The following is a 23,748-nucleotide window of genomic DNA, read 5'->3' on the forward strand; positions in this document are numbered from 1 at the left end:
GATATCCCTCTAGTGGTGTGAGGGCTGTGCTTTGGCAAAGTGGGTGGGGTTATATCCTGCCTGTTTGGCCCTGTCCGGGGGTATCATCGGATGAAACCACAGTGTCTCCCGACCCCTCCTGTTTCAGCCTCCAGTATTTATGCTGCAGTAGTTTATGTGTCGGGGGGCTAGGGTCAGTCTGTTATATCTGGAGTATTTCTCCTGTCTTATCCGGTGTCGTGTGTGAATTTAAGTATGCTCTCTCTAATTCTCTTTCTTTCTTTCTTTCTTTCTTTCTTTCTTTCTTTCTTTCTTTCTCTCTCTCTCTCTCTCTCTCTCTCTCTCTCTCTCTCTCTCTCTTTCGGAGGACCTGAGCCCTAGGACCATGCCTCAGGACTACCTGGCATGATGACTCCTTGCTGTCCCCAGTCCACCTGGCCGTGCTGTTGCTCCAGTTTCAACTGTTCTGCCTGCGACTATGGAACCCTGACCTGTTCACCGGACGTGCTACCTGTCCCAGACCTGCTGTTTTCAACTCTCTAGAGACAGCAGGAGCGGTAGAGATACTCTGAATGTGATCGGCTACGAAAAGCCAACTGACATTTACTCCTGAGGTGCTGACCTGTTGCACCCTCGACAACCACTGTGATTATTATTATTTGACCCTGTTGGTCATCTATGAACATTTGAACATCCTGGCCATGTTCTGTTATAATCTCCACCTGGCACAGCCAGAAGAGGACTGTCCACTTCTTCCTAGGTTCTGGCCTTTCTAGGGAGTTTTTCATAGCCACCGTGCTTCTACACCTGCATTGCTTGCTGTTTGGGGTTTAGGCTGGGTTTCTGTACAGCACTTTGAGATATCAGCTGATGTAAGAAGGGCTTTATAAATAAATGTGATTTGATATGGTAATGTTCCTTTGCTCAGGCGTCGCTGACGCATGCCAGATCTTACAACGTCTGGATAGGCATTTTAAGTTTCAGGTAACCACATCATATGTTATGGCAATCTGATAGTCGATGACACAGTCGATGACGTGGCACCCAACCATTGTTTGATGCATGCAATATCTGAGCAAGGGGACCAAAACAAAAAGCTGCAGCTCAATCAGGCAGCTCTGGTGCTGCAGGGACGTCTCACAAGGACAGGTAATTACAATCATCATGGTGTGAGTATGGAAGGGGAATGAGATCACCTTAACCCTTACATTAAACATATGTGTAGGCTACTTGTTTGCTTATTATTATTAAATCCTTACCACTTGGTGTTCAAGCTCATTATACTGTGTGTTACTATGGATTCCATGTCTACTGCAAAGATGATATATCCACCCTTCAGAAATATTGAATATATTTTAATACTCTAACATCCCTTGTGGAAAAAAGTATAGCAGTATGATAATATTAATAGAGTTGATCATGTTATCGTGTAAGTATTCATTCATATTAATGAATTAAAGAAAATACATTTTATTTTTTATAACACGAATCTAAGATAGTTTATAGGCTACCACTATATTTATTAATGACTTCATTGCTATTCATTAATTTATTTAACGTTACAACAATAGGAAAGGAACAACATCACATATACAGTGCATTCAGGAAGTATTCAGATCCCTTGACTTTTTCCACATTTTGTTACATTACAGCCTTATTCTAAAATTGATTAAATAAAGAATTTTCCTCATCAATCTACACACAATACCCCAATAATGACAGTGTAAACAGGTTTCTAGAAATGTTTGCAAATGTATTAAAAATAGAAATACCTTATTTACATAAGTATTCAGATCCTTTGCTATGAGACTCAAAATTGAGTTCAGGTGCATCCTGTTTCCATTGATCATCCTTGAGATGTTTCTACAACTTGATTGGGCATGATTTGGAAAGGCACACACTTGTCTATATAAGCAAGTCAGAGCAAAAACCAATTCATGAGGTTGAAGGAATTGTCCGTAGAGGCACAGATCTAGGGAAGGGTACCAAAATAATTCTGCAGCATTGAAGGTCCCCAAGAACACCGTGGCATCCATCATTCTTAAATGGAAGAAGTTTGGAACCAACAAGACTCTTCCTAGAGCTGGCCGCATGGCCAAACTAAGCAATCGGGGGCCTTGGTCATTGAGGTGACCAAGAACCCGATGGTCACTCAGACAGAGCTCCAGAGTTCCTCTGTGGAGATGGGAAAACCTTCCAAAAGGACAACCATCTCTGCAGCACTCCACCAATCAGTAATTTATGGTAGAGTGGCCAGATGGAAGCCACTCCTCAGTAAAAGGCACATGACAGCCCGCTACGGTGAAGCATGGTGGTGCCAGCATCATGCTGTGGGGATGTTTTTCAGCAGCAGGGACTGGGAGCCTAGTCAGGATTGGGTAAAAGATGAACGGAGCAAAATATACAGTGCCTTGCGAAAGTATTCGGCCCCCTTGAACTTTGCGACCTTTTGCCACATTTCAGGCTTCAAACATAAAGATATAAAACTGTATTTTTTTGTGAAGAATCAACAACAAGTGGGACACAATCATGAAGTGGAACGACATTTATTGGATATTTCAAACTTTTTTAACAAATCAAAAACTGAAAAATTGGGCGTGCAAAATTATTCAGCCCCCTTAAGTTAATACTTTGTAGCGCCACCTTTTGCTGCGATTACAGCTGTAAGTCGCTTGGGGTATGTCTCTATCAGTTTTGCACATCGAGAGACTGACATTTTTTCCCATTCCTCCTTGCAAAACAGCTCGAGCTCAGTGAGGTTGGATGGAGAGCATTTGTGAACAGCAGTTTTCAGTTCTTTCCACAGATTCTCCATTGGATTCAGGTCTGGACTTTGACTTGGCCATTCCATTGTAGATTTTGCTTTATGTTTTGGATTATTGTCTTGTTGGAAGACAAATCTCCGTCCCAGTCTCAGGTCTTTTGCAGACTCCATCAGGTTTTCTTCCAGAATGGTCCTGTATTTGGCTCCATCCATCTTCCCATCAATTTTAACCATCTTCCCTGTCCCTGCTGAAGAAAAGCAAGCCCAAACCATGATGCTGCCACCACCATGTTTGACAGTGGGGATGGTGTGTTCAGGGTGATGAGCTGTGTTGCTTTTACGCCAAACATAACGTTTTGCATTGTTGCCAAAAAGTTCAATTTTGGTTTCATCTGACCAGAGCACCTTCTTCCACATGTTTGGTGTGTCTCCCAGGTGGCTTGTGGCAAACTTTAAACGACACTTTTTATGGATATCTTTAAGAAATGGCTTTCTTCTTGCCACTCTTCCATAAAGGCCAGATTTGTGCAATATACAACTGATTGTTGTCCTATGGACAGAGTCTCCCACCTCAGCTGTAGATCTCTGCAGTTCATCCAGAGTGATCATGGGCCTCTTGGCTGCATCTCTGATCAGTTTTCTCCTTGTATGAGCTGAAAGTTTAGAGGGACGGCCAGGTCTTGGTAGATTTGCAGTGGTCTGATACTCCTTCCATTTCAATATTATCGCTTGCACAGTGTTCCTTGGGATTTTTAAAGCTTGGGAAATCTTTTTGTATCCAAATCCGGCTTTAAACTTCTTCACAACAGTATCTCAGACCTGCCTGGTGTGTTCCTTGTTCTTCATGATGCTCTCTGCGCTTTTAACGGACCTCTGAGACTATCACAGTGCAGGTGCATTTATACGGAGACTTGATTACACACAGGTGGATTGTATTTATCATCATTAGTCATTTAGGTCAACATTGGATCATTCAGAGATCCTCACTGAACTTCTGGAGAGAGTTTGCTGCACTGAAAGTAAAGGGGCTGAATAATTTTGCACGCCCAATTTTTCAGTTTTTGATTTCTTAAAAAAGTTTGAAATATCCAATAAATGTCGTTCCACTTCATGATTGTGTCCCACTTGTTGTTGATTCTTCACAAAAAAATACAGTTTTATATCTTTATGTTTGAAGCATGAAATGTGGCAAAAGGTCGCAAAGTTCAAGGGGGCCGAATACTTTCGCAAGGCACTGTAGATCCTTGATGAAAACCTGCTCCAGAGCATTCAAGACTTCAGACTGTGGTGAAGGTTCACCTTCCAACAGGACAACGGTCCTAAGCACACAGCCAAGAAAACGTAGGAGTGGCTTCGGGACAAGTCTCTGAATGTCCTTGACTGGCCCAGCCAGAGCCCGGACTTGAACCTGATCAAACATCTCTGGAGAGACCTGAAAATAGCTTTGCAGCGATGCTCCCATGTCCAACCTGACAGAGCTTGAGAGGATCTGCAAATACAGGTGTGCCAAGCTTGTATCACCATACCCAAGAAAACTCAAGGCTGTAATCCCTGCCAAATGTGCTTCAACAAAGTACTGAGTAAAGGGTCTGAATACTTCTGTAAATGTAATTTTTTTTTTTTTTTTTTGCCAACATTTCTAAACCTTTTGCTTTGTCATTATGGGCTATTCTGTGTAGATTGATTAGAACAAATTACAATTTAATCCATTTTAGAATAAGGATGTAACATAACAAAACGTGAAAAAAGTCAAGGGGTCTGAATACTTTCAGAATGCACTGTATGCAGCTTCCATTCATTATTATAACCCAGGGCTTTCTAAGGGGAGATTTCTCTCATAACTCATTTTGTCCTTATGTTCCTTTTGTCATACCAGGTCCACTGACAGCATATCACACTCAACTGATGATTTATATAAACAACAGCAAGCGTTTCCCAATATCCAGAATGTTCTAGAAAAGAGATGAATCAGATCGATCCTTCTAGAACTAGAATGAATATGGTAATATTCCTTGACTCGACGTTTGTTGTTTTACTCATCGTACTCAACTCGAACTAGCCTTTGATTTGCTGAGCTTTTCTCGATTAACCAAGCTGAACCAATCCTACACCAGTGCGCATAAAGCCAGAAATATTACTGAACTATATGGGTAAGCACTTGGGTTGCCATGTATGCAAGCCGGAGCTTAGAGTAACAGTTTGGTTACCAATCAACTTCATAAATACTTTTATATTGATAAATTATCTAATACACAGATCTATATTTAACAAACAATAGAAAACATCCTAAAGGAAACTGCCACAAAACATTTTTGATCTCAGCTCTTCGCTTTCTTTGGACATAATCTGGCAACCTAGATCCATATTGTGCAGGGGCGGTGCTTTCGTCTCACAGTAGTTTCTGGAACCTCATGGTTATACCATGGACAAAGTGAGTAGCAACTCATCGATATTCGGGTCAAAAAAACTGTTTCTTCTGCAATATTTACAGTATTGTCGCACCGTTTGTGTATGGTGGTCAATTGTAACGCGTTTGTCCTATTTGAAGATTGATAGCTAGCCAGCAAACTAGTTACATTTTTCTACCTCGTTTTACTCAATGCGGACTTCATTGTTACTAGCTCGCCATGTAACGGTAGCTAGTTGGCTGGCTAGCTAGCTAACCGGTAATGTTAGCGTATTAGCTATGTAGCTAACCGGTCATGTTAGCACATTAGCTTACAAAATAGCTTTCAATTGTAGTTGGCTAATTAGCCGGTAAATATGTTTGGTCCAGAACCGTGTGTATTAGTAGCCAGCCGATTTAACTACCGGTAGTTAGCTAGCTAATCAGCTATTATAGCTAGCTAGTTACCTAGCTAATATTACATACGCATGGTCTGTCGATCATCAGAAAAAAACAAAGTGCAGGCACGAATGACTTCATGCTGTGAAATGGCTAACATTGCTGCTAGGTAACTTTTTCACGTTTACTAACATGGCTATCTAGCTAGCTTTTCCAATTATCTAACTGACTACTAAGTTAGGACATGACTGGCAAGTTAACCAGCAAGTTAAGTTAAGCGTTGGGCAGGACTACAAGTCAGCCAGCAATCAAACTTGCTAGCTATCATATAGCAGTAGCTAGTTCAACTCAGTAAACCACCTTTAACATCTTAGTGGTTCAGCTAGCAGTCTATATCCGTTTAGCTGAAACATGGCAAGGTTCTGCAATATGTAATGGCCTCATAGCATGTAGGTGTCTAGGCTTGTTTGGTTTAACCTGACTGCTGGCTCCTAACGTTAGACCATGGCTGCTTTAGGAATCAGATTGTTTATAGAGCTCAAATTGGACATCACAATGGCAGTATTTCTTTACATGTCAGTTTAGTAGAAAATCAATCATGAAAAAGCAATATATTTAAACAGATTTGATTACAGTGAATTTATTCAGGTCTCTCTTTCCCCTCAGGTGTCACAGTTGAAGGATCAGGGCAACAAGGCACTGAGTGCCGGGAAAATCGACGAGGCCATACGCTGCTACACAGAAGCGTTGGCCCTCGATCCCTCAAACCATGTCCTCTTCAGCAACCGCTCGGCTGCCCATGCCAAGAAGGGCAACTACAAGAGTGCTCTGGAGGACGCCTGTCAGACCATCAAGATTAAACCTGACTGGGGAAAGGTGAGACGATGTCACAGCACAGTTGTCCAGAGAGGGTGGCTTGTATTTGCACTAGTTATTGTCAAAAGTGACAAGCCTCATCACCATGATTTGTGCTTGCACAGGGCTACTCAAGGAAAGCGGCAGCCCAGGAGTTCCTTGGACAGTTTGAGGATGCAAAATTGACGTACCAAGAGGGATTCAGACAGGAGCCCACTAATCATCAGCTCAAGGAGGGTCTGCAGAACATAGAAGCCCGGTTAGCAGGTAGAAATATTTGAACCTGTCACACTTTCACTTACTTTATAAAAACAACAATGTGATTTTGTTTGCTCATCATGCGTTTTCCCTGTGTTGTGAATTTCACCTCTTGCCTCACCAGAAAAAAAGATGATGAACCCCTTCTCCATGCCCAACATGTTTGAAAAGCTGGAAAGCGACTCTCGAACCCATGCCCTGATGAAAGATCCAGAGTACAGAGCGCTTTTGGAGCAGCTCAGGGATAAACCGTCTATGCTTGGCTCGTGAGTATTTCTGTGGACGCCTTTTGTCTTGTTGCACCGCACCTGTACATTTAGAAATTTACTGCATTCTTTCATGCTTTTCAGTTTTCATCTTGTCTGACTGTAGTAATAAGTACCAGAACACAACATTCCTTTGTAGCGCTTGTGAATTTCCTGTGATCTAATTCAAGTACACTGTCTGTCCTTCAACCTGTAGGAAGCTCCAGGACCCTAGAGTAATGACCACCCTGTCGGTCCTGCTGGGGTTAGACTTGGCTGGCATGGATGACGAGGAAGAGCCTACTCCTCCCCCACCTCCCAAACCCAAAGAGACTCAGCCACCCCCTCCCAAAGAGGAAGACTTACCTGCGAACAAGAGACAAGTAAATATATTGCATTATAAGTAATCCTATAGTCCTTCACAGTCTGGGACAATGGTAATTTGTGCATGTATCTCCTCAGCACCCACACCGATTTGTGGGATTTCTTGCCCTCTCAGCATTGTTTTTAACAGCTTAAATGTCCATTGTGCTTCCATAGGCTCTAAAGGAGAAGGAGCTGGGCAACGAGGCGTACAAGAAAAAAGACTTTACCACTGCACTGGAACATTATGAAGAAGCCCTCAAGCATGACCCAACCAACATGACATATCTTTCTAACCAAGCAGGTATACAATCATCATTGTGTATACACACAGAGACAGATAATATTGTGTAAAACAGAGTCTGGTGTTCTCTGTGTGGATAGGCCACTGGGAGTAAATGAATACGACTGCAATCTGGTCAAAGTGATGACAGACACAGAAGCCCAGTAGTTTAATTATGAAACAGAGTATACATGAATGAGCCAATTGTAAGCTGGGGATGACTAGGTGACCATGATGGTATGAGGGACAGCTTGGGAATTTAGCCAGGACACCAGGGTTAACACCCCTACTCTTAAATAAGTGCCATGGGCTCTTTAATGAACACAGAGAGTCAGGACACCTGTTTAACATCCCATCCGAAAGACAGCACCCTACACAGGGCAGTGGCATGTTTATTTTAGACCTGAGGAAAGAGTGCCTCCTACTGGCCCTCCAACACCACTTCCAGCAACATCTGGTCTCCCATCTAGTGATTGACCAGGAACAACCCCGCCCAGCTTCAGAAGCAAGCCAGCAGTGGGATGCAGGGTAGTATGCTGCTGTAGTCGGTGTACAGAGGGAAACGGGATAAAATAAATAGAAAATTACTATAATGTAAATCCAATAAACAATATTACATTTTATTTTACCTTTATTTTACTAGGCAAGTCAGTTAAGAACCAATTCTTATTTTCAATGACGGCCTAGGAACAGTGGGTTAACTACCTGTTCAGGGGCAGAACGACAGATTTGTACCTTGTCAGCTCGGGGATTTGAACTTGCAACTTTCCGGTTACTAGTCCAACGCTCTAACCACTATGCTACCCTGCCGACATTAAACAGTCATGTCAGTAATTTCTATATGCAAGTTACAAAAAGAGAAGATTAACACCATAATTCCTCTCGAGAATTAACATTAGTTGCACCAACTGGTAGGCTAATCACATAATTGTACAAAATGGTAAGAGAATTGGTGAAGAAACTTACCCCTCTACATACACATTTATTGTATGTACATATAACAATAGCAACAGGAATATTATAAAAGTTTAAATAAGTATTTTTTTCTGACTTACAAAAACAAATATCCCTGCAAATTAAAACGATAGATCTCCAAGAAAGACAACAAACTGAGAAATGTTTTTTTTGTATGCTAACGAGTGGTTGCTATGGTGAATAATCCAATAATAATTGGTAGGACACATGAAAGGGGCTTCCGAATGGAGCAGTGGTCTAAGGCACTGCATTTCAGAGCTAGAGGCGTCACTACCCCAGCCACGATTGGGAGTCCCATAGGGTGGCGCACAATTGGCCCAGCGTCGTTAGGGTTTGGCCGGGGTAGGGCGTCATTGTAAATAAGAACTTGTTCTTAACTGACTTGCCTAGTTAAAATAAAAAAAGGATATCTAAATGAAAAATACTGTTGGATTGATAAAATGTCCTTGAAGATCTAATTAAATTTAGAGGATTCTAAATTAATATCTATGGGGCTATTATACATTGAGTGAATTCTAGATTCTTCCTAACTCAGTGCCTTGTTTGGCTCCTATTTACAGTTGTCTTAAATATGCTAATAGAGGTTCATATTCATGAGTTAAACTTGTAGTTTTCCTCCATTTAACAACTTGTCAAGTTGTATTTATCTCGGAAGTATGTATATGGGAAAAATTATGTCATATTATATCCATGATAGAACTAATTGGCTTGATCAGAATCAAATGCGATTAACTGAGTGAACATCTCTACCCCCTAATCCTGGGTACAATTTTCTATTTCCATACGATTAAGGACAGATAAAGCAGCATAGCATTTGACCAATTTGTGTGGGTCCTCAAGTCATTTTACAGAATAGATTTGTCCTGCTTTTAAGAATAATTATTAACTACTGCTACCATAGCAGTAGTTTATGGGGATCTAATAAAATACCACCTTAGCTTACCATCATGCAGACAATGTCATATGATTCTTATATGCATAGTTTTTATGATCTATAATATTTGATTGGATAATGAGGTGCTTTCTAAGGTGTCTGCATTTGTCCGTTTTCCCATCCCAGCTGTGTTCTTTGAGAAGGCTGAGTATGAGATGTGCAGGGAGCTGTGTGACAAGGCCATCGAGGTGGGCAGAGAGAACCGGGAGGACTACAGACACATTGCCAAGTGAGTTCCTCGTCAATTCACTGAAAATAATTACGCGTGAGTCACCCTCTAGGGTATAAACTGCTGGGAGTCTGAAGGGGACTGTTGCACACGGTGTATGAGGAGAGATTAGATCTCCTGAATAAGCAGCCAATTAAATCCTTGTAGTCACCATTGGCAGGTCACATTTCGGTAATGGTGGGCTCTGCTACAAACCGGAGAAATGGAATGTCAGAGCTTGAGTCATCTGTGCTTAATGTCACTATCCCTATCCTCCTCTCTCAGGGCCTTGGCTAGGGTTGGCAACTCGTACTTCAAGCAGGAGAAATACAAGGAAGCAGTCCAGTTTTACAACAAGAGTCTGACAGAGCATCGTACCCCTGATGTCCTTAAGAAGTGCCAGCAGGTACAGAGAGTGTTGACCCTATTGAATGAGGACTGTCAGGGTAGATTATGCTGGGTTCGATAACGACTCTTTAACCAGTCTGTTAATCACCGTCCTGTCACTCTCCCCATCCCTTCTATGTCTACAGGCGGAGAAGGTATTGAAGGAGCAGGAGAAGCTGGCCTACATCAACCCAGATCAGGCCTTGGAAGAGAAGAACAAGGGCAACGAGTCCTTCCAGAAAGGTGTGTGTCTGTGAAATGGAGGATCTACAGCGGTTGAAAGTATTAATTATGTGTCATGCCTGTGTGTACTCTTAGTGGTGAGATTTCTCTAGTTGTCTGCATACCATTTTAGATTCTGGTAGTGTTAGGATATGACATGCTGTGTTTATTCTCTGTTCTCAGGAGACTATCCTTCAGCCATGAGACATTACTCTGAGGCCATCAAGAGGAACCCCAATGACGCCAAGCTCTTCAGCAACAGAGCTGCCTGCTACACGAAGCTGCTGGAGTTCCAGCTTGCCCTAAAGGTACAGCACACCTGTCTACTGTGGTGCCATGCATGTATATGAGCTTTATCCTCATTACTAATAAAGTGTATATCAAGTGTTCATCAGTCAAAGGACTAGGACTGATATTTTCTCTCTTTTTAGGATTGCGAGGACTGTATCAAACTTGATCCTACCTTCAGTAAGTATTGAACTTTAAAACCTTTTTACTTTAAAAATGAAATGGTCAGTCCACCATTTAATTGATTTAGCACATACAGGCCTCCTAGCTTTTCTAATAGTAGCCATGTTTACGTTTTGCTCCTACTTGATTTTGGTCATCAGAAAACTGAAGATAAATTGCATCTTGAAAACTTGACTGCTGATGTGCAATTGTTTGAACTGTATCAAACCTAGGCCCTTTAAAAGCATAGACTTCATCTAACTTCTCTTCACAGTAAAAGGGTACACGCGCAAGGCAGCTGCTTTGGAGGCCATGAAAGATTTCTCTAAAGCGATGGTTGCCTACGAGAAGGCTCTGGAGCTGGACTCTACTTCCAAGGTACAGTATGACAGATTTACATTGGTGCACTAGCAGTATCTCCTTTACCAACCAACTCTAAAAGAAACTGAAAGTGAAGTTTATTTTCTTTGCGGTTTCTATTAAATATTAAGCCATGGCTTATGTTCCTTCTACCTTGTTTTGTTGGTGTCACTGAGCGGTCTGAGGCTAACAGTTAAACCATCTCTGTTCCGAGTGCAGGAGGCCACGGAGGGCATCCAGCGCTGCATGATGAGCCAGCACGTGAGGAATGACGACAGTCCAGAGGACGTGAAGAGGAGGGCCATGGCTGACCCGGAGGTGCAGCAGATCATGAGTGACCCAGCCATGCGCATGATCCTAGAGCAGATGCAGAAGGACCCACAGGCACTCAGCGAGTAAGCAGGCCAGCTCCGCAGCTACACATTTTACACACTCACTGTCTACATAGTATACAACGCATGCACCATAATCACACACTGTAATTGGCCAAATGAGCTTGAAATTGAGTCAATTTGTTCTCTCTTTCTCCCTGGACCCTTTCAGTCACCTTAAGAATCCAGGCATTGCTCAGAAGATCCAGAAACTGATAGATGTGGGACTGATAGCCATCCGGTGATGAGTGAGGAGAACAGGGCCAGAACCCATGAAGAACCAACCGCAAGACCACAGAGGATCAAGATGCCATTCCCTTAAGATATAACCCCCCCTCTCCCTTATACCCTCAAAATGATACAGTATGCCATCTCGCCCAAACTTCAACCAACAAAGGGTTTCATTTTCTTTGTCCATTTTTACAGCCTTAATGAAATTGTACTTAGTGTCTTCCTCATCACATAACTCTCTGAAACAAATCATTTGATTGGGCAAACTTATCAAACACCTATTACTGGAGCAGCAGACCAGGCTAGAGCTTTGGTTGGCACAATGATACTGCATTCATATCAGTGCTGCAGCTTATAACAAAACAAGTAAAGTTCTATTTGGGTGTTGAACCATGATGTCAAGGTGCAATATGACTGCTTCATTTTTCTCTTCCTTTGTTTATTTTAAGACTGCTGAGACCAGCAGTCTTAAATAACTGTGTAGGGCGCCTGACTAAGATTTCTCCCTTTCTGGACAGGATATCTTTCATAAATTCAGGTCAATGTAGTTGTGCTACTGGTGTACAGGCTTACGAGCTCACAATACTGTGCTTTCCAGATCTTTAGAAATGAATGTTACTTGGTCATGGAAGTACTGATCTTGGGATCTGCATTGGATTACAGCTATGGAAGTTAAATGGTGATTTCACTTTTTTGAATATCTTCTCTTGGCATTAAACCCCTTTGACTGGTAATACAGAGCAGAGAGAAGTATCATCTCTAGTTGGCGCTTGTATTAAAGCTCTTCTGCTTCACATGGCGCACAAAAAATCTGCCAGCCAACAACTGCAGGATATTGTTTCTTAAGACCTTTAATGTCATACTCAAGGATGTTTTGTTTGTCAGGTTCTGACAGTAATGTGGGAGGGTTGTGTTAAAATATGTACTGTTCCCCAAGCTTGTTTTTTTTCTTTCACATTTCACCATAGCCTTGCTATGCTAGAGTTCTTCAGGACTCTCTGGGTGCCAGTAGAATAGACATGGCAGATTTGAGTCTGTGATTACACAACCAGTCCATTATCAGAAGTGGCACCCACACATGCTTTATGTCAAGACAAATCCCCAGAAGTGTAATGTACAAGTGAAATTGAATCCTGTTCTGCAAAATATATCTGAATGTATTTTTAAGTTAATTTGTGTCTGTGGTTATGTCTTTACTCTTTTCCAACGAGGAGACCCCTCAAAGCATATTCAGATTGTGCTAATCTGCATGGATTTGCAGACTGCTTAATTAAAAAATCCCACTTTTTAAACTGAACAAAAATATAAATGCAACATGCACTAATTTAAAAGATTTTAAGTTACAGTTCATATAAGGAAATCAATCAATTTAAACAAGTTCATTAGGCCCTAATCTATGGATTTCACGACTTGGCAGGGTATAGGCCCAGCCAATCAAAATTAGTTTTTCCCCACAAAAAAACTTTTATAGACAGAATTAGACTTCATTTTCAGATGATCCTGCAGGTGAAGAGGGTGGATGTGGAGGTCCTGGGCTGGCGTGGTTACATGTGGTCTGAGGTCATGAGACCGTTTGGACGTACTGCCAAATACTCTAAAATGACATTGGAGGCTGTTTATGATAGAGAAATTAACATTAAATTATCTTACAACAGCTGTGGTGGACATTCTTGCAGTCAGCATGCCAATAGTACACTCCCTCAACTTGAGACATTTGTGGTGTTGTGTGACTACTGCACGTTTTAGAGTGGCCTTTTATTGTCCCCAGCAAAAGGGGCACCTGTGTAATTATCATGCTGTTTAATCAGCTTCTTCATATGCCACACCTGTCAGGTGGATGTATTATCTTGGCAAAGGAGAAATGTTCATTAACGGGGACTGAAACAAATGTGTGCACAAAATCTGAGAGAAATATGAATTTTGTTAATATGGAAAATGTCCAGGATATTTTATTTCAGCTCATGAAACATTACATGTGTTTATATTTTTGTTCAGTATAAATGTATGAGAAGTATTTAACCAATGCCCTGAAAACAAACCTTGACCTTATGACAAGACTTGCCATTTTTATGCATCTTAACCTTGATCTATCTTAAACTCATGATTTGCCTCTAATTAACCACTAGAGGGCAATACTCACCAAGCCCTCAGGAGCGTTTCAAATTCACCCTACCTACCCGTTCACAAACTAGCCAAGTTCTCATCATGATATAAAAAATGGTAGCATACATATTTTAGATGGCAACTAATCAAGTTGTTCTAACTATCCCCATTCCAATATGTGTTTACTAGTTGATTTGATTTGTATATCCTATGCATAACTATTGTCTCACATGTTTCTCAGAAACAATATCTGATGATAAACTCCCCCTTGACGAAAAATGGCATGTAAAAGCGGAACAGTTATCGCTCTCTTGACATTTGCTCACACACAGGATGAGACCGCAGCAACTAAGACGTTGTGAGAGAGACCGGAGGAAGTAACAGGCAGATTTCACAAGCTGCAAAGAAAGGCAGAGGCAGAGGGCACCTGTTGTTTGACTGAAGAAAATTAGTTTGGGACTTACAACTAGGTAAGGGAACAACAATGTCCTGTCAGGGCAGAGAGTAGAAGTATGCTATATGAAAATGAAGACAGGGTGATGTTGAGGAACAGATTCTGAATAGTTAATTACTGATGTAACATTTTATTATGCCTATGATAGTCTAAAAGTAAAGAAAGGACAGATAGAAAAGATTGGATAGGAGTGTGGGTGTTATTTCACAGATGATTGAGAAAGGGGTCATTCATTTACAGGAAGTAATACGCTTTTGGTTTCCTATCTTATAATTACAACATAATGAGGTTTATGCTGGTGGAGTACTTAATTTCAATATATTTTAATGTGGGGGTTTGCTAAGAAGGTCACGTGCAGAGCAGACAAGATTTTTCCTGTAGTTTTATTCACTGTATTACCTGATCTCACCCTTTTTTGTCTGATCTAATAACCATACATTGTCTATCAATGTTCAGTATTTCACTTGCAATGAGAAAACAATCATTTTTGCTTTAATTGAAAAGTATTTTAATATTGGGTGTTTCTATCTTAAATGTGTTAATGCAGATGGATGTATTACCACTATAATACAGCAACTTAAAAATGAGAGTTGATCGTTAGTTCTATGATGTAGCATCAGCTATCACAATTAACACCTGATAATTGAGTGATAATTGTTCACTGTGATGATGAGTGCTATATTTTCCCTCTGTAAGTATGGCTGCCTGGGATCTGTCTGTGACAGTGGAGGAGCTTGGCCCAGAGGCCCCACCCCTCAAAGTTAGCGTGACCTCAGACCTGCACATTGGTGGCGTCATTCTCAAAATTGTGGAGAAGACACGTGAGTTCCCTACCAATGTACACTTCAACTTCCATCCATCTTGATAGTATATTAAAGATAATAGTATATTTAAGCAACAAGGCCCGAGGGGTTGTGTTATATGACCAATATACCACAGCTAAGGGCTGTTCTTAGGCATGACGCAAGTGCCTGGACACAGCTCTTAGCTGTGTTATATTGCCCATATATCCCAAACCCCTGAGGTGCCTTATTGCTATTATAAACTGGTTACCAATGTAATTAGAACAGTAAAAATTAATGTTTTGTCATACCCGTAGTACATGGTCTGATATACCACGGCTGTCAGCCAATCAGCATTCAGGGCTTGAACCACCCAGTTTATAATTTCAGATTGCATATGATCATCTATTTCATATACAACCGTGGGGTGTAGAGTATTAAGTTATTATTCCTTCATACTCCACAACATCTGTAAGTCAGACAAAACAACATTCAAAATATCTATGCAAATGAAAACAACAGACTGTACTGTATTTGGAGTGTCAAATATGATCACCACCAAGCACCATAGATGTGTTTATATACATCATCGCCAGACACCTCTCTGTCCACTCCAGAGATAAAGAAGGATTGGTCAGACCATGCCCTGTGGTGGGAGCAGAAGCAGCAGTGGCTGCTCCGACCATCCTGGACCCTTGAGAAGTATGAGATCCATGCCGACGCTCGCCTGAGCCTCACCCCCCAGCACAAGCCTCTAAGACTGGGGCTACCCAACGGGACCACCCTGAGGCTTCAGGCCTGCTTCTCTCGTCCAGTCTTCCAAACGGTCATGGGGGTCTGTCATCTGCTGAGTAAGTAAATATATGAAGAAGAGTTCCCACCTAAATAAAGTAAGAGATTCTTCTTATTGTTGCAGATGTTAATCCGTAGCCCCTTACACTGCTTCCCTCTGGTCATCCTCAGACCTGCGTCACCCAGAGGAGCTGTCGTTGTTACGGCCAATGGAGGTGAAGAAAAAGAAAAAAGACAAGGAGGCAGAAGAGGAAGTAGTATACGATCTAACAGGCCTTCGGACCTCATCAGGTAGGTCCAGTCGAATTGGGGGTACACTTCAAATTTCTAAATGGCTGTGTAACATTCCGTACAGTATCTTTCACTGTACAGCACATACCAAATACTGTGTAACATATCCTAACTGCATATGTAATAACAACAGGTCCAGCTCACACCCTGTCCAATGGCATGCCTATGCACTTTGCTGACTCACTGCAGACTGAGGCTGTGTATAAGATGTTGTCTGTCAGCCTACCTGCACCTGCTCCTGAGACTATCACCAAGATGCCCCGTCCCACCAGCCTTATGGACAAGGCACAAGTTCACAGCAGGTGCGTGTCTTGTTTATGTGGGCACAGCACACATAGATATGTTTATGTAGGTTACTCTGTGCGATAGAGGGTGTAATTAAATCTGTGTTTTCTTATTTTCTTTAGATGGCTGGATTCGTCTCGTTCTCTGCTCCAACAGGGAGTGCAGGAGCATGACAGGCTGCTACTACGCTTCAAATACTACTGCTTCCATGACCTGGATCCCAAGGTAGGCCTGCACCACACTTTCTGAGGGGCTATCGATTATTTCCTTTCTTTACCTCATGGTGGCCATGAATTTGGCTGTGTGTAATCTGTCACTTTATCTGCCTTGTCTCCGTCTCCAGTATGATGCGGTCCGTCTGACCCAGCTGTATGAGCAGGCTCGCTGGGCCATCTTGCTGGAGGATGTTGACTGCACAGAGGAAGAGATGATGCTCTTTGCTGCCCTTCAGGTAAACAACGACTGATTGAAATGTCACCAAAGGTTTTTCCCTGTCTGTGACACATTGCTTCCCTTCTCTTTCACAATGTTATATGTTTGTGTATGTGCTTTGTGTGTGTGTACACTATCCTCAGTACCACATTGGTAAGGTGTCTCTGTCAGAGCCCCAGCCGATGACATCATGTCCTGCCATGGATGATCTTGACTCTGCCCTTCAGTGTTTGGAGGTGAAGATGGAAGCGGAGGAGAGTATCACTGCAGACATGCTGGTTAGTCCCTCTGAGTCGGTAAAGGCTATACGGACACTCCTGACCTGCAAACCAATTTTTCATCTCAAAATTGGTTCAAATGAGGTTAGGGTTAAGGTTAAGGGTTTGGTTAAGGTTAGGGTTAAAGGAAAATTCCACTCCAAAACTATCTTTAGGTATTTGTTTCATTAGTCCATTGTTGATATAGTCCCAAAATGTTTTGCATGTCAACAATCAAGTTTTCAAGATATATAACTTTCAAAATGCAGAAATACAGCGGTATGATGCATTTAGCCGGTATGATGCATTTAGCATCATATTGCATCATATGATGCTAAATGCATCATACCGGCTGTATTTCAGTATTTTTAAAGTGATATATCTTGAAAACTTGATTGCTGACATGCAAAACACTATACTGTAACGGTCTGTAGCTGTGGCCATATCTGATTTGTAAGGCAGCAGGAAAGAAGTTGAATTGCAACTGCACATGAAAACACAAAATAGACACGTGATTTTATCTCTACCCAGGAAACAATGACGGTAGCACCAGAGCTGCAGGACTACTTGAAAATCTTCAGGTAAAATGGGCTGACAATGTACATCCTTGTTGGCTGGCTGAATGCCCTCTGATTTCAGATCCATCTTTCTGCCGGTGACAACCTTTTCCTGCCTTGGATTTTAGATTGGATATTGATCACGCAAGATATATGAGACTTTCGGATAGTCTTGAGAAGTTTCTATGAGACATACGCATACTCACCCACACACTCCCAAGCAAACACACACACCGATGCAGCCACAGTTATATTGACATGCACACTCACACACATTCAACTGCATACCCTTTCCAATGTTGCAGAAAAACGTTAGCATTTTAGTAGTACTTTGTTTTGTCTCACTTTCTCCGACCTAGACCAAAAAGACTGACACTAAAGGGCTATAAACAGTTCTGGTTCGCATTCAACAACACATCCATCTCCTACTACAAGAGTAAAGAGGAGAGCCTCAAGGAACCCATTCAGCAGATGAACCTCAAAGGTAAAATGCACTGACTTACGCTGTTGGGAAACTGCACACCTAGCTACATGCACATACACATACACATGCACATACACATTTTCGCAACCACACAAGCTGATACCACTGCAAAGATGTGTACATACAGCATCCATTCTAGTACGTAGAGCTTCAGAAATTACGTTTGACACAAGATTTCACTTCTGGGTCAATCAATATTATTGTAGATATAATGAATCGCTGATGACTTCAATAAGCCAAGTGAGTCTAACCTGGCCACTTAAGAAACTGTTGTGCTCCCCAGGCTGTGAGGTGGCCCCAGACGTTAGTGTGGCTGGTCAGAAGTTCTGCATCAGACTGCTGATCCCTGGGGCTGAGGGCATGAACGAAGTCTACCTACGCTGTGAGAATGTAAGGAACTCAACTCTCAGCTCACTCTGTTTAGAGAATTCTTCCCATGAATGAGAAGCTATTCATATCATCCTATGCAACCTTTTCCAAGGAATAGACTCAACTGCTACATATAAATGTACTAAGTCCTGCTATGTCATGCTCGGCTATGGTATATTTCCATCTTATGTCCATTAATCTCCTGTCACTAGGAGCTGCAGTACAGCAGGTGGATGGCAGCTTGCCGTTTAGCCTCCAAAGGGAAGACACTAGCAGACAGCTCTTTCTCTAGTGAGGTGCAGAATATCCAGTCTTTCCTGGCCATGCAGCGAACCAACCCTGGGGCCAATACTGCTCAGACTGATGACAGCATCAACACATACAGCCTTGTATCCCCACGCTACCACAAAAAGTACAAAGCCAAACAGGTAGAGTCATGGCGATCTGGGGGAAACTCGCGTAATATTACAGAATGTATGATAATAGGATCAACCATAACGTTCAAACTTGACTCCAGTGATTCTAACCATTCCTCTGTTCTGTCAGCTAACTCCACGCATCCTGGAAGCCTATCAGAATGTGGCCCAGCTCCCTCTAACAGATGCCCTCCTCAGGTTTCTTCAAATCTGGCAGGGTCTACCTGACTTTGGGGTGTCCTATTTTGTGGTGAGGTGAGTACTTGTCCTTTTGTCAAATATTTTCCATCTATCCGCCTTGTCAGCATAGCACTACATCTTTTCTCACTTGAAATGACCCAAGTTCTACACATTTCCTGTATAATCACAGGTTTAAGGGATGCCGTAAAGATGAAGTCCTTGGGGTCACCAACAACCGTCTCATCCGCATTGACCTCAGCATAGGAGATGTGGTGAAGACATGGAGATACAACACCATGAGGCAGTGGAATGTCAACTGGGATATTCAACAGGTAAGACATCTCACTGTCTGCCTAATGTGTCTTCATCTATATCTTACTAGGTCTGTCTACTGTATTGTATCAAATATGTACCAACTAATTATGACTTAAATGTTTATCTGAAGAAGACCTATAAGTGGAATCGATTGTTAAACCTCTTTTCTTTATTCCAGATGGCCATTGAGTTCAATGGCAATGTGAACATTGCCTTCAGCTGTGTGACTGCAACCTGCAAGATTGTGCACGAGTACATTGGGGGCTACATCTTCATGGCCACACGCACCAAAGAGCAGGCCGAGGTGTTGAACCAGGAGCTCTTCTTCAAGCTGACTGGTGGTCATGAAGCCATCTAAACATCCATGAATATCTGTATCTCAGAATGCACCTCTTCATGGTTTTACGTTACATGGACATGCAGTATTAGAACAGGTTGTCAGAGTGACCAAGACTTTCAATTGTATTGTTATTACTCGACCATACAATATGTTTTTCTGACGTTATAAAAGTCCATTTAGTTTTCAAATGTTTGTGTATTTTTGTATTGAAATGTATTCAATAGGCTACATCAATAATATTAAATGAATGGCAAGCAAAAGAAATGGTTTATTATTTGCTCTGTTGTTGTGGTTGTTAAAAATAATAAGATGTAAAAGGTGCACAGTTTTTTTTTGTGGCTGACGGGGGAAACTTTTTGCCCGCACTGCAGATGGCTAGGTCGGTTTTGTTGTTGTCATTATTCAGATTTTTCAAGGGGTTGCAGCAGCACCCTCAGCACCCCTACTTCCCATGTCTAAGAGGCAGGCCTACATTCACAGTCAGACAAAGGCTGTTTTAGGCTTATCTCACAGGACTGAATAATTCAGCTTTATTAGTTTCAATTTTTATTAGTCGTACATTGAGCTCCAAAGTATGTTTTGTTGTTGTTTTGGCTCTGTACTCCCACACTTTGGATTTGAAATGATAAGAGGACTTTGAGGTTAAAGTTCAGACTGTCAGCTTTAAATTGAGGGTATTTTCATCAAAATCTGGTGAACCGTTTAGAAATTAAAGCACTTTTTGTACTTAGTCCCCTCCATTTTAGTGGGCTAAAAGTATTGGGACAAATTCCCTTATATGTGTATTAAAGTAGTAAAAAGTGAAGTCTTTGGTCCCATATTCATAACACACAATGACTACATCAAGCTTGTGACTACACATATGTTAGATGCATTTGCTGTTTGTTTTGGTTGTGTTTCAGATGATTTTGTCCCCAATAGAAATGAATGGTATATAATGTATTGTGTCATTTTGGAGTCACGTTTACTGTAAATAAAAATATAATATGCTTCTAAACACTTCTACATTAACGGAAAATCCTGAATGAATCGTGAATAATGATGAGTGAGTTCATATATCCTACCACAAAGATATGACAGAATTCTTTGGGGGTATGGTATTTGTGCATATGTAATTTTTTCACTCATCATTATTCACGATTAATTCAGGATTATTCCTAATAATGGTAGCATCCACATTAATGTAGGAGTGGCTGGCCTTCTAGGCAGAGTTGCAAAGAAAAAGCCATATCTCAGACTGACCAATAAAAATAAAAGATTAAGAACACAGACACTGGACAGAGGAACTCTACCTAAAAGGTCAGCATCCCTGAGTCGCCTCTCCACTGTTGACGTTGAGACTGGTGTTTTGCGGATACTATTTAATGAAGCTGCCAGTTGAGGACTTGTGAGGCGTCTGTTTCTCAAACTAGACACTCTAATGTACTTGTCCTCTTGCTCAGTTGTGATAATATCCGTCAGTTGTCATAGACGCTTGCTAAAAAACTTTAATGAGCAAGCCTCCCTTCATGAACTGGCCTCTGTAAAAAGGTATAGAATCAGCTTGATCCCCCCTTTTTTATATTTTCAGTGGTATTGTTAACAAACATGCCCCATAAAGAAAATGAAGATTAAAAATAGGTTCAGCCCCTGGTTCGACCGTGATCGTGCAGAGTTACTCCACCTCAAGAATTGCATTTGGCGAAAAGCTTGGCACACGCATACTTAGGCTAACTGGCTCTCGTTCAGGCAAAAAATAAATAAGTGCACTCAGGCTATCTGAAAGGCCAAAGTTAGTTACTTTAAGGAGCAGTTCTCTCTCTGTGGGTCTAACCTCAAGAGGTTCTGAGGAACGGTTAAAGACCTGGAGAATAAACCCTCCTCCTCACAGCTTCCCATGCCCCTTAATGTTAATGATGTTGTTATTACTGACATGAAGAACATGGCTGAGCTCTTTAATCACCACTTCATTAAGTCAGGTTTCCTATTTGACTCAGCCATGCCTCCATGCCCGTCCAACATTTCCTCATCTCCCACCCCTTCTAATGCGGCTATCCCCACTGCTTCTCCCTTTTTTTCCCCTGCCCCGCTACAAAGTTTTTCTCTGCAGGCAGTCACTGAGTCCGAGGTGCTAAAGGAGCTCCTTAAACTTGACCCCCAAAAAACATTGGGTCAGATGGTTTAGACCCTTTCTTCTTTAAGGTTGCTGCCCCTATCATCGCCAAGCCTATCTCTGACCTTTTTTAACCTGTCTCTCCTTTCTGGGGAGGTTCCCATTGCTTTGAAGCCAGCCATGGTCCGTACTTTATTTAAAGGGGGAGATCAAGCTGGTCCTATTCTATTTTGCCCTGTTTATCAAAAGTGATGGAAAAAATTGTCAATAATCAACTGACTGGCTTTCTTGATGTCTATAGTATTCTCTCTGGTATGCAATCTGGTTTCCGCTCAGGTTATGGATGTGTCATTGCAACCATAAAGGTCCTCAATGATGTCACCATTGCCCTTGATTCTAAGCAATATTGTGCTGCTATTTTTATTGACTTGGCCAAAGCTTTTGATATGGTAGACCATTCCATTCTTGTGGGCCAGCTAAGGAGTATTGGTGTCTCTGAGGGGTCTTTGGCCTGGTTTGCTAACTACCTCTCTCAAAGAGTGCAGTGTATAAAGTCAGAAAATCTACTGTCTCAGCCACCGCTTTTCACAGAGGGAGTACCCCAAGGCTCAATCCTAGGCCCTCTTCTCAATTTACATCAACAACATAGCTCAGGCAGTAGGAAGCTATCTCATCCATTTATATGCAGATAATACAGTCTTATACTCAGCTGGCCCCTCCCAGTATATTGTGTTAAATGCTCTACAACAAAAAGATGTCCAAAAAGATTTCTCTATCCTTAACCTTGTTCTGAACACCTCCAAAACAAAGGTCATGTGGTTTGGTAAGAAAAATGACTCTCTCCCCACAGGTGTGATTACTACCTCTGAGGGTTTAGAGCTTGAGGTAGTCACCTCATACAAGTACTTGGGAGTATGGCTAGACGGTACACTGTCCTTCTCTCATCACATATCTAGACTTGATTTCCTCTATCGTAATCCCTCCTCTTTCAGCCCAGCTGCCAAACTAACCCTAATTCAGATTACCATCCTACCCATGCTAGATTACAGAGACATAATTTGTAGAGGTAAGGTAAGGGCAGGTAAGGGTTCTCTCGAACGGCTAGATGTTCTTTACCATTCGGCCATCAGATTTGCCACCAATGCTCCTTATAGGACACATCACTGCACTCTGTACTCCTCTGTAAACTGGTAATCTCTGTATACCTGTCGCAAGACCCACTGGTTGATGCTTATTTATAAAACTCTCTTAGACCTCACTCCCCCCTATCTGAGATATATACTGCAGCCCTCATCCTCCACATACAACACCTGCTCTGCCAGTCACATTCTGTTAAAGGTCCCCAAAGCACACACATCCCTGGGTCCCTCCTCTTTTCAGTTCACTGCAGCTAGTGACTTGAACAAGCTGCAACAAACACTCAAACTGGGCAGTTTTATCTCAATCTCTTCATTCAAAGACTCAATCATGAACACTCTTACTGACAGTTGTGGCTGCTTTGCGTGATGTATTGTTGTCTCTACCTTCTTGCCATTTGTGCTGTTGTCTGTGCTCAATAATGTTAGTACCATGATTTGTATTGCTACCATGTTGTGTTGCTACCATGTTGTTGTTATGTTGTGTTGCTACCATGCTGTGCTGTTGTCTTAGGTCTCTCTTTATGTAGTGTTGTGTTGTCTCTCTTGCCATGATGTGTGTTTTGTCCTATATTTACATTTGATTTATTTTACATTTTTAAACCCAGCCCATGTCCCCACAAGAGGCCTTTTGGTAGGCCTTCATTGTAAACAAGAATTTGTTCTTAACTGACTTGCCTAGTTAAATAAAGGTTAAATAAATAACACAAAATAAAACGTTTACATGACCTTTATGAATTATGATGCATGTATGTGGCTCATGTGTTTTTTTTTATTACATACTGTTTTACAT

At 41.7% G+C, this 23,748-nt stretch overlaps 2 protein-coding genes across 2 annotated transcripts; both read left to right on the forward strand.

Annotated features, from left to right (window-relative positions):
- Nucleotides 1–4,919: 4,919 nt before the first annotated feature.
- LOC139388698 (stress-induced-phosphoprotein 1-like) lies at nucleotides 4,920–12,842 on the forward strand. The gene is made up of 14 exons (XM_071135549.1): nucleotides 4,920–5,174; nucleotides 6,195–6,404; nucleotides 6,509–6,650; nucleotides 6,766–6,907; nucleotides 7,104–7,269; nucleotides 7,427–7,553; nucleotides 9,568–9,670; nucleotides 9,935–10,055; nucleotides 10,183–10,279; nucleotides 10,442–10,566; nucleotides 10,690–10,726; nucleotides 10,983–11,086; nucleotides 11,288–11,463; nucleotides 11,612–12,842. The coding sequence occupies exons 1-14, from the start codon at nucleotides 5,166–5,168 to the stop codon at nucleotides 11,682–11,684; spliced, it is 1,632 nt and encodes a 543-aa protein (XP_070991650.1). The 5' UTR covers nucleotides 4,920–5,165; the 3' UTR covers nucleotides 11,685–12,842.
- Nucleotides 12,843–14,048: 1,206 nt separating this feature from the next.
- Nucleotides 14,049–20,529, forward strand: LOC139387918 (fermitin family homolog 3-like). The gene is made up of 15 exons (XM_071134289.1): nucleotides 14,049–14,243; nucleotides 14,924–15,048; nucleotides 15,627–15,860; nucleotides 15,973–16,092; nucleotides 16,226–16,394; nucleotides 16,500–16,602; nucleotides 16,721–16,828; nucleotides 16,953–17,087; nucleotides 17,598–17,647; nucleotides 17,983–18,107; nucleotides 18,391–18,497; nucleotides 18,689–18,904; nucleotides 19,023–19,147; nucleotides 19,263–19,404; nucleotides 19,566–20,529. The coding sequence occupies exons 2-15, from the start codon at nucleotides 14,925–14,927 to the stop codon at nucleotides 19,743–19,745; spliced, it is 1,938 nt and encodes a 645-aa protein (XP_070990390.1). The 5' UTR covers nucleotides 14,049–14,243; nucleotide 14,924; the 3' UTR covers nucleotides 19,746–20,529.
- The last annotated feature ends 3,219 nt before the right edge of the window (nucleotides 20,530–23,748 follow it).

Source organism: Oncorhynchus clarkii, chromosome 29 (genome assembly GCF_045791955.1).
Source record: "Oncorhynchus clarkii lewisi isolate Uvic-CL-2024 chromosome 29, UVic_Ocla_1.0, whole genome shotgun sequence".
Taxonomy (NCBI): Eukaryota; Metazoa; Chordata; class Actinopteri; order Salmoniformes; family Salmonidae; genus Oncorhynchus; species Oncorhynchus clarkii.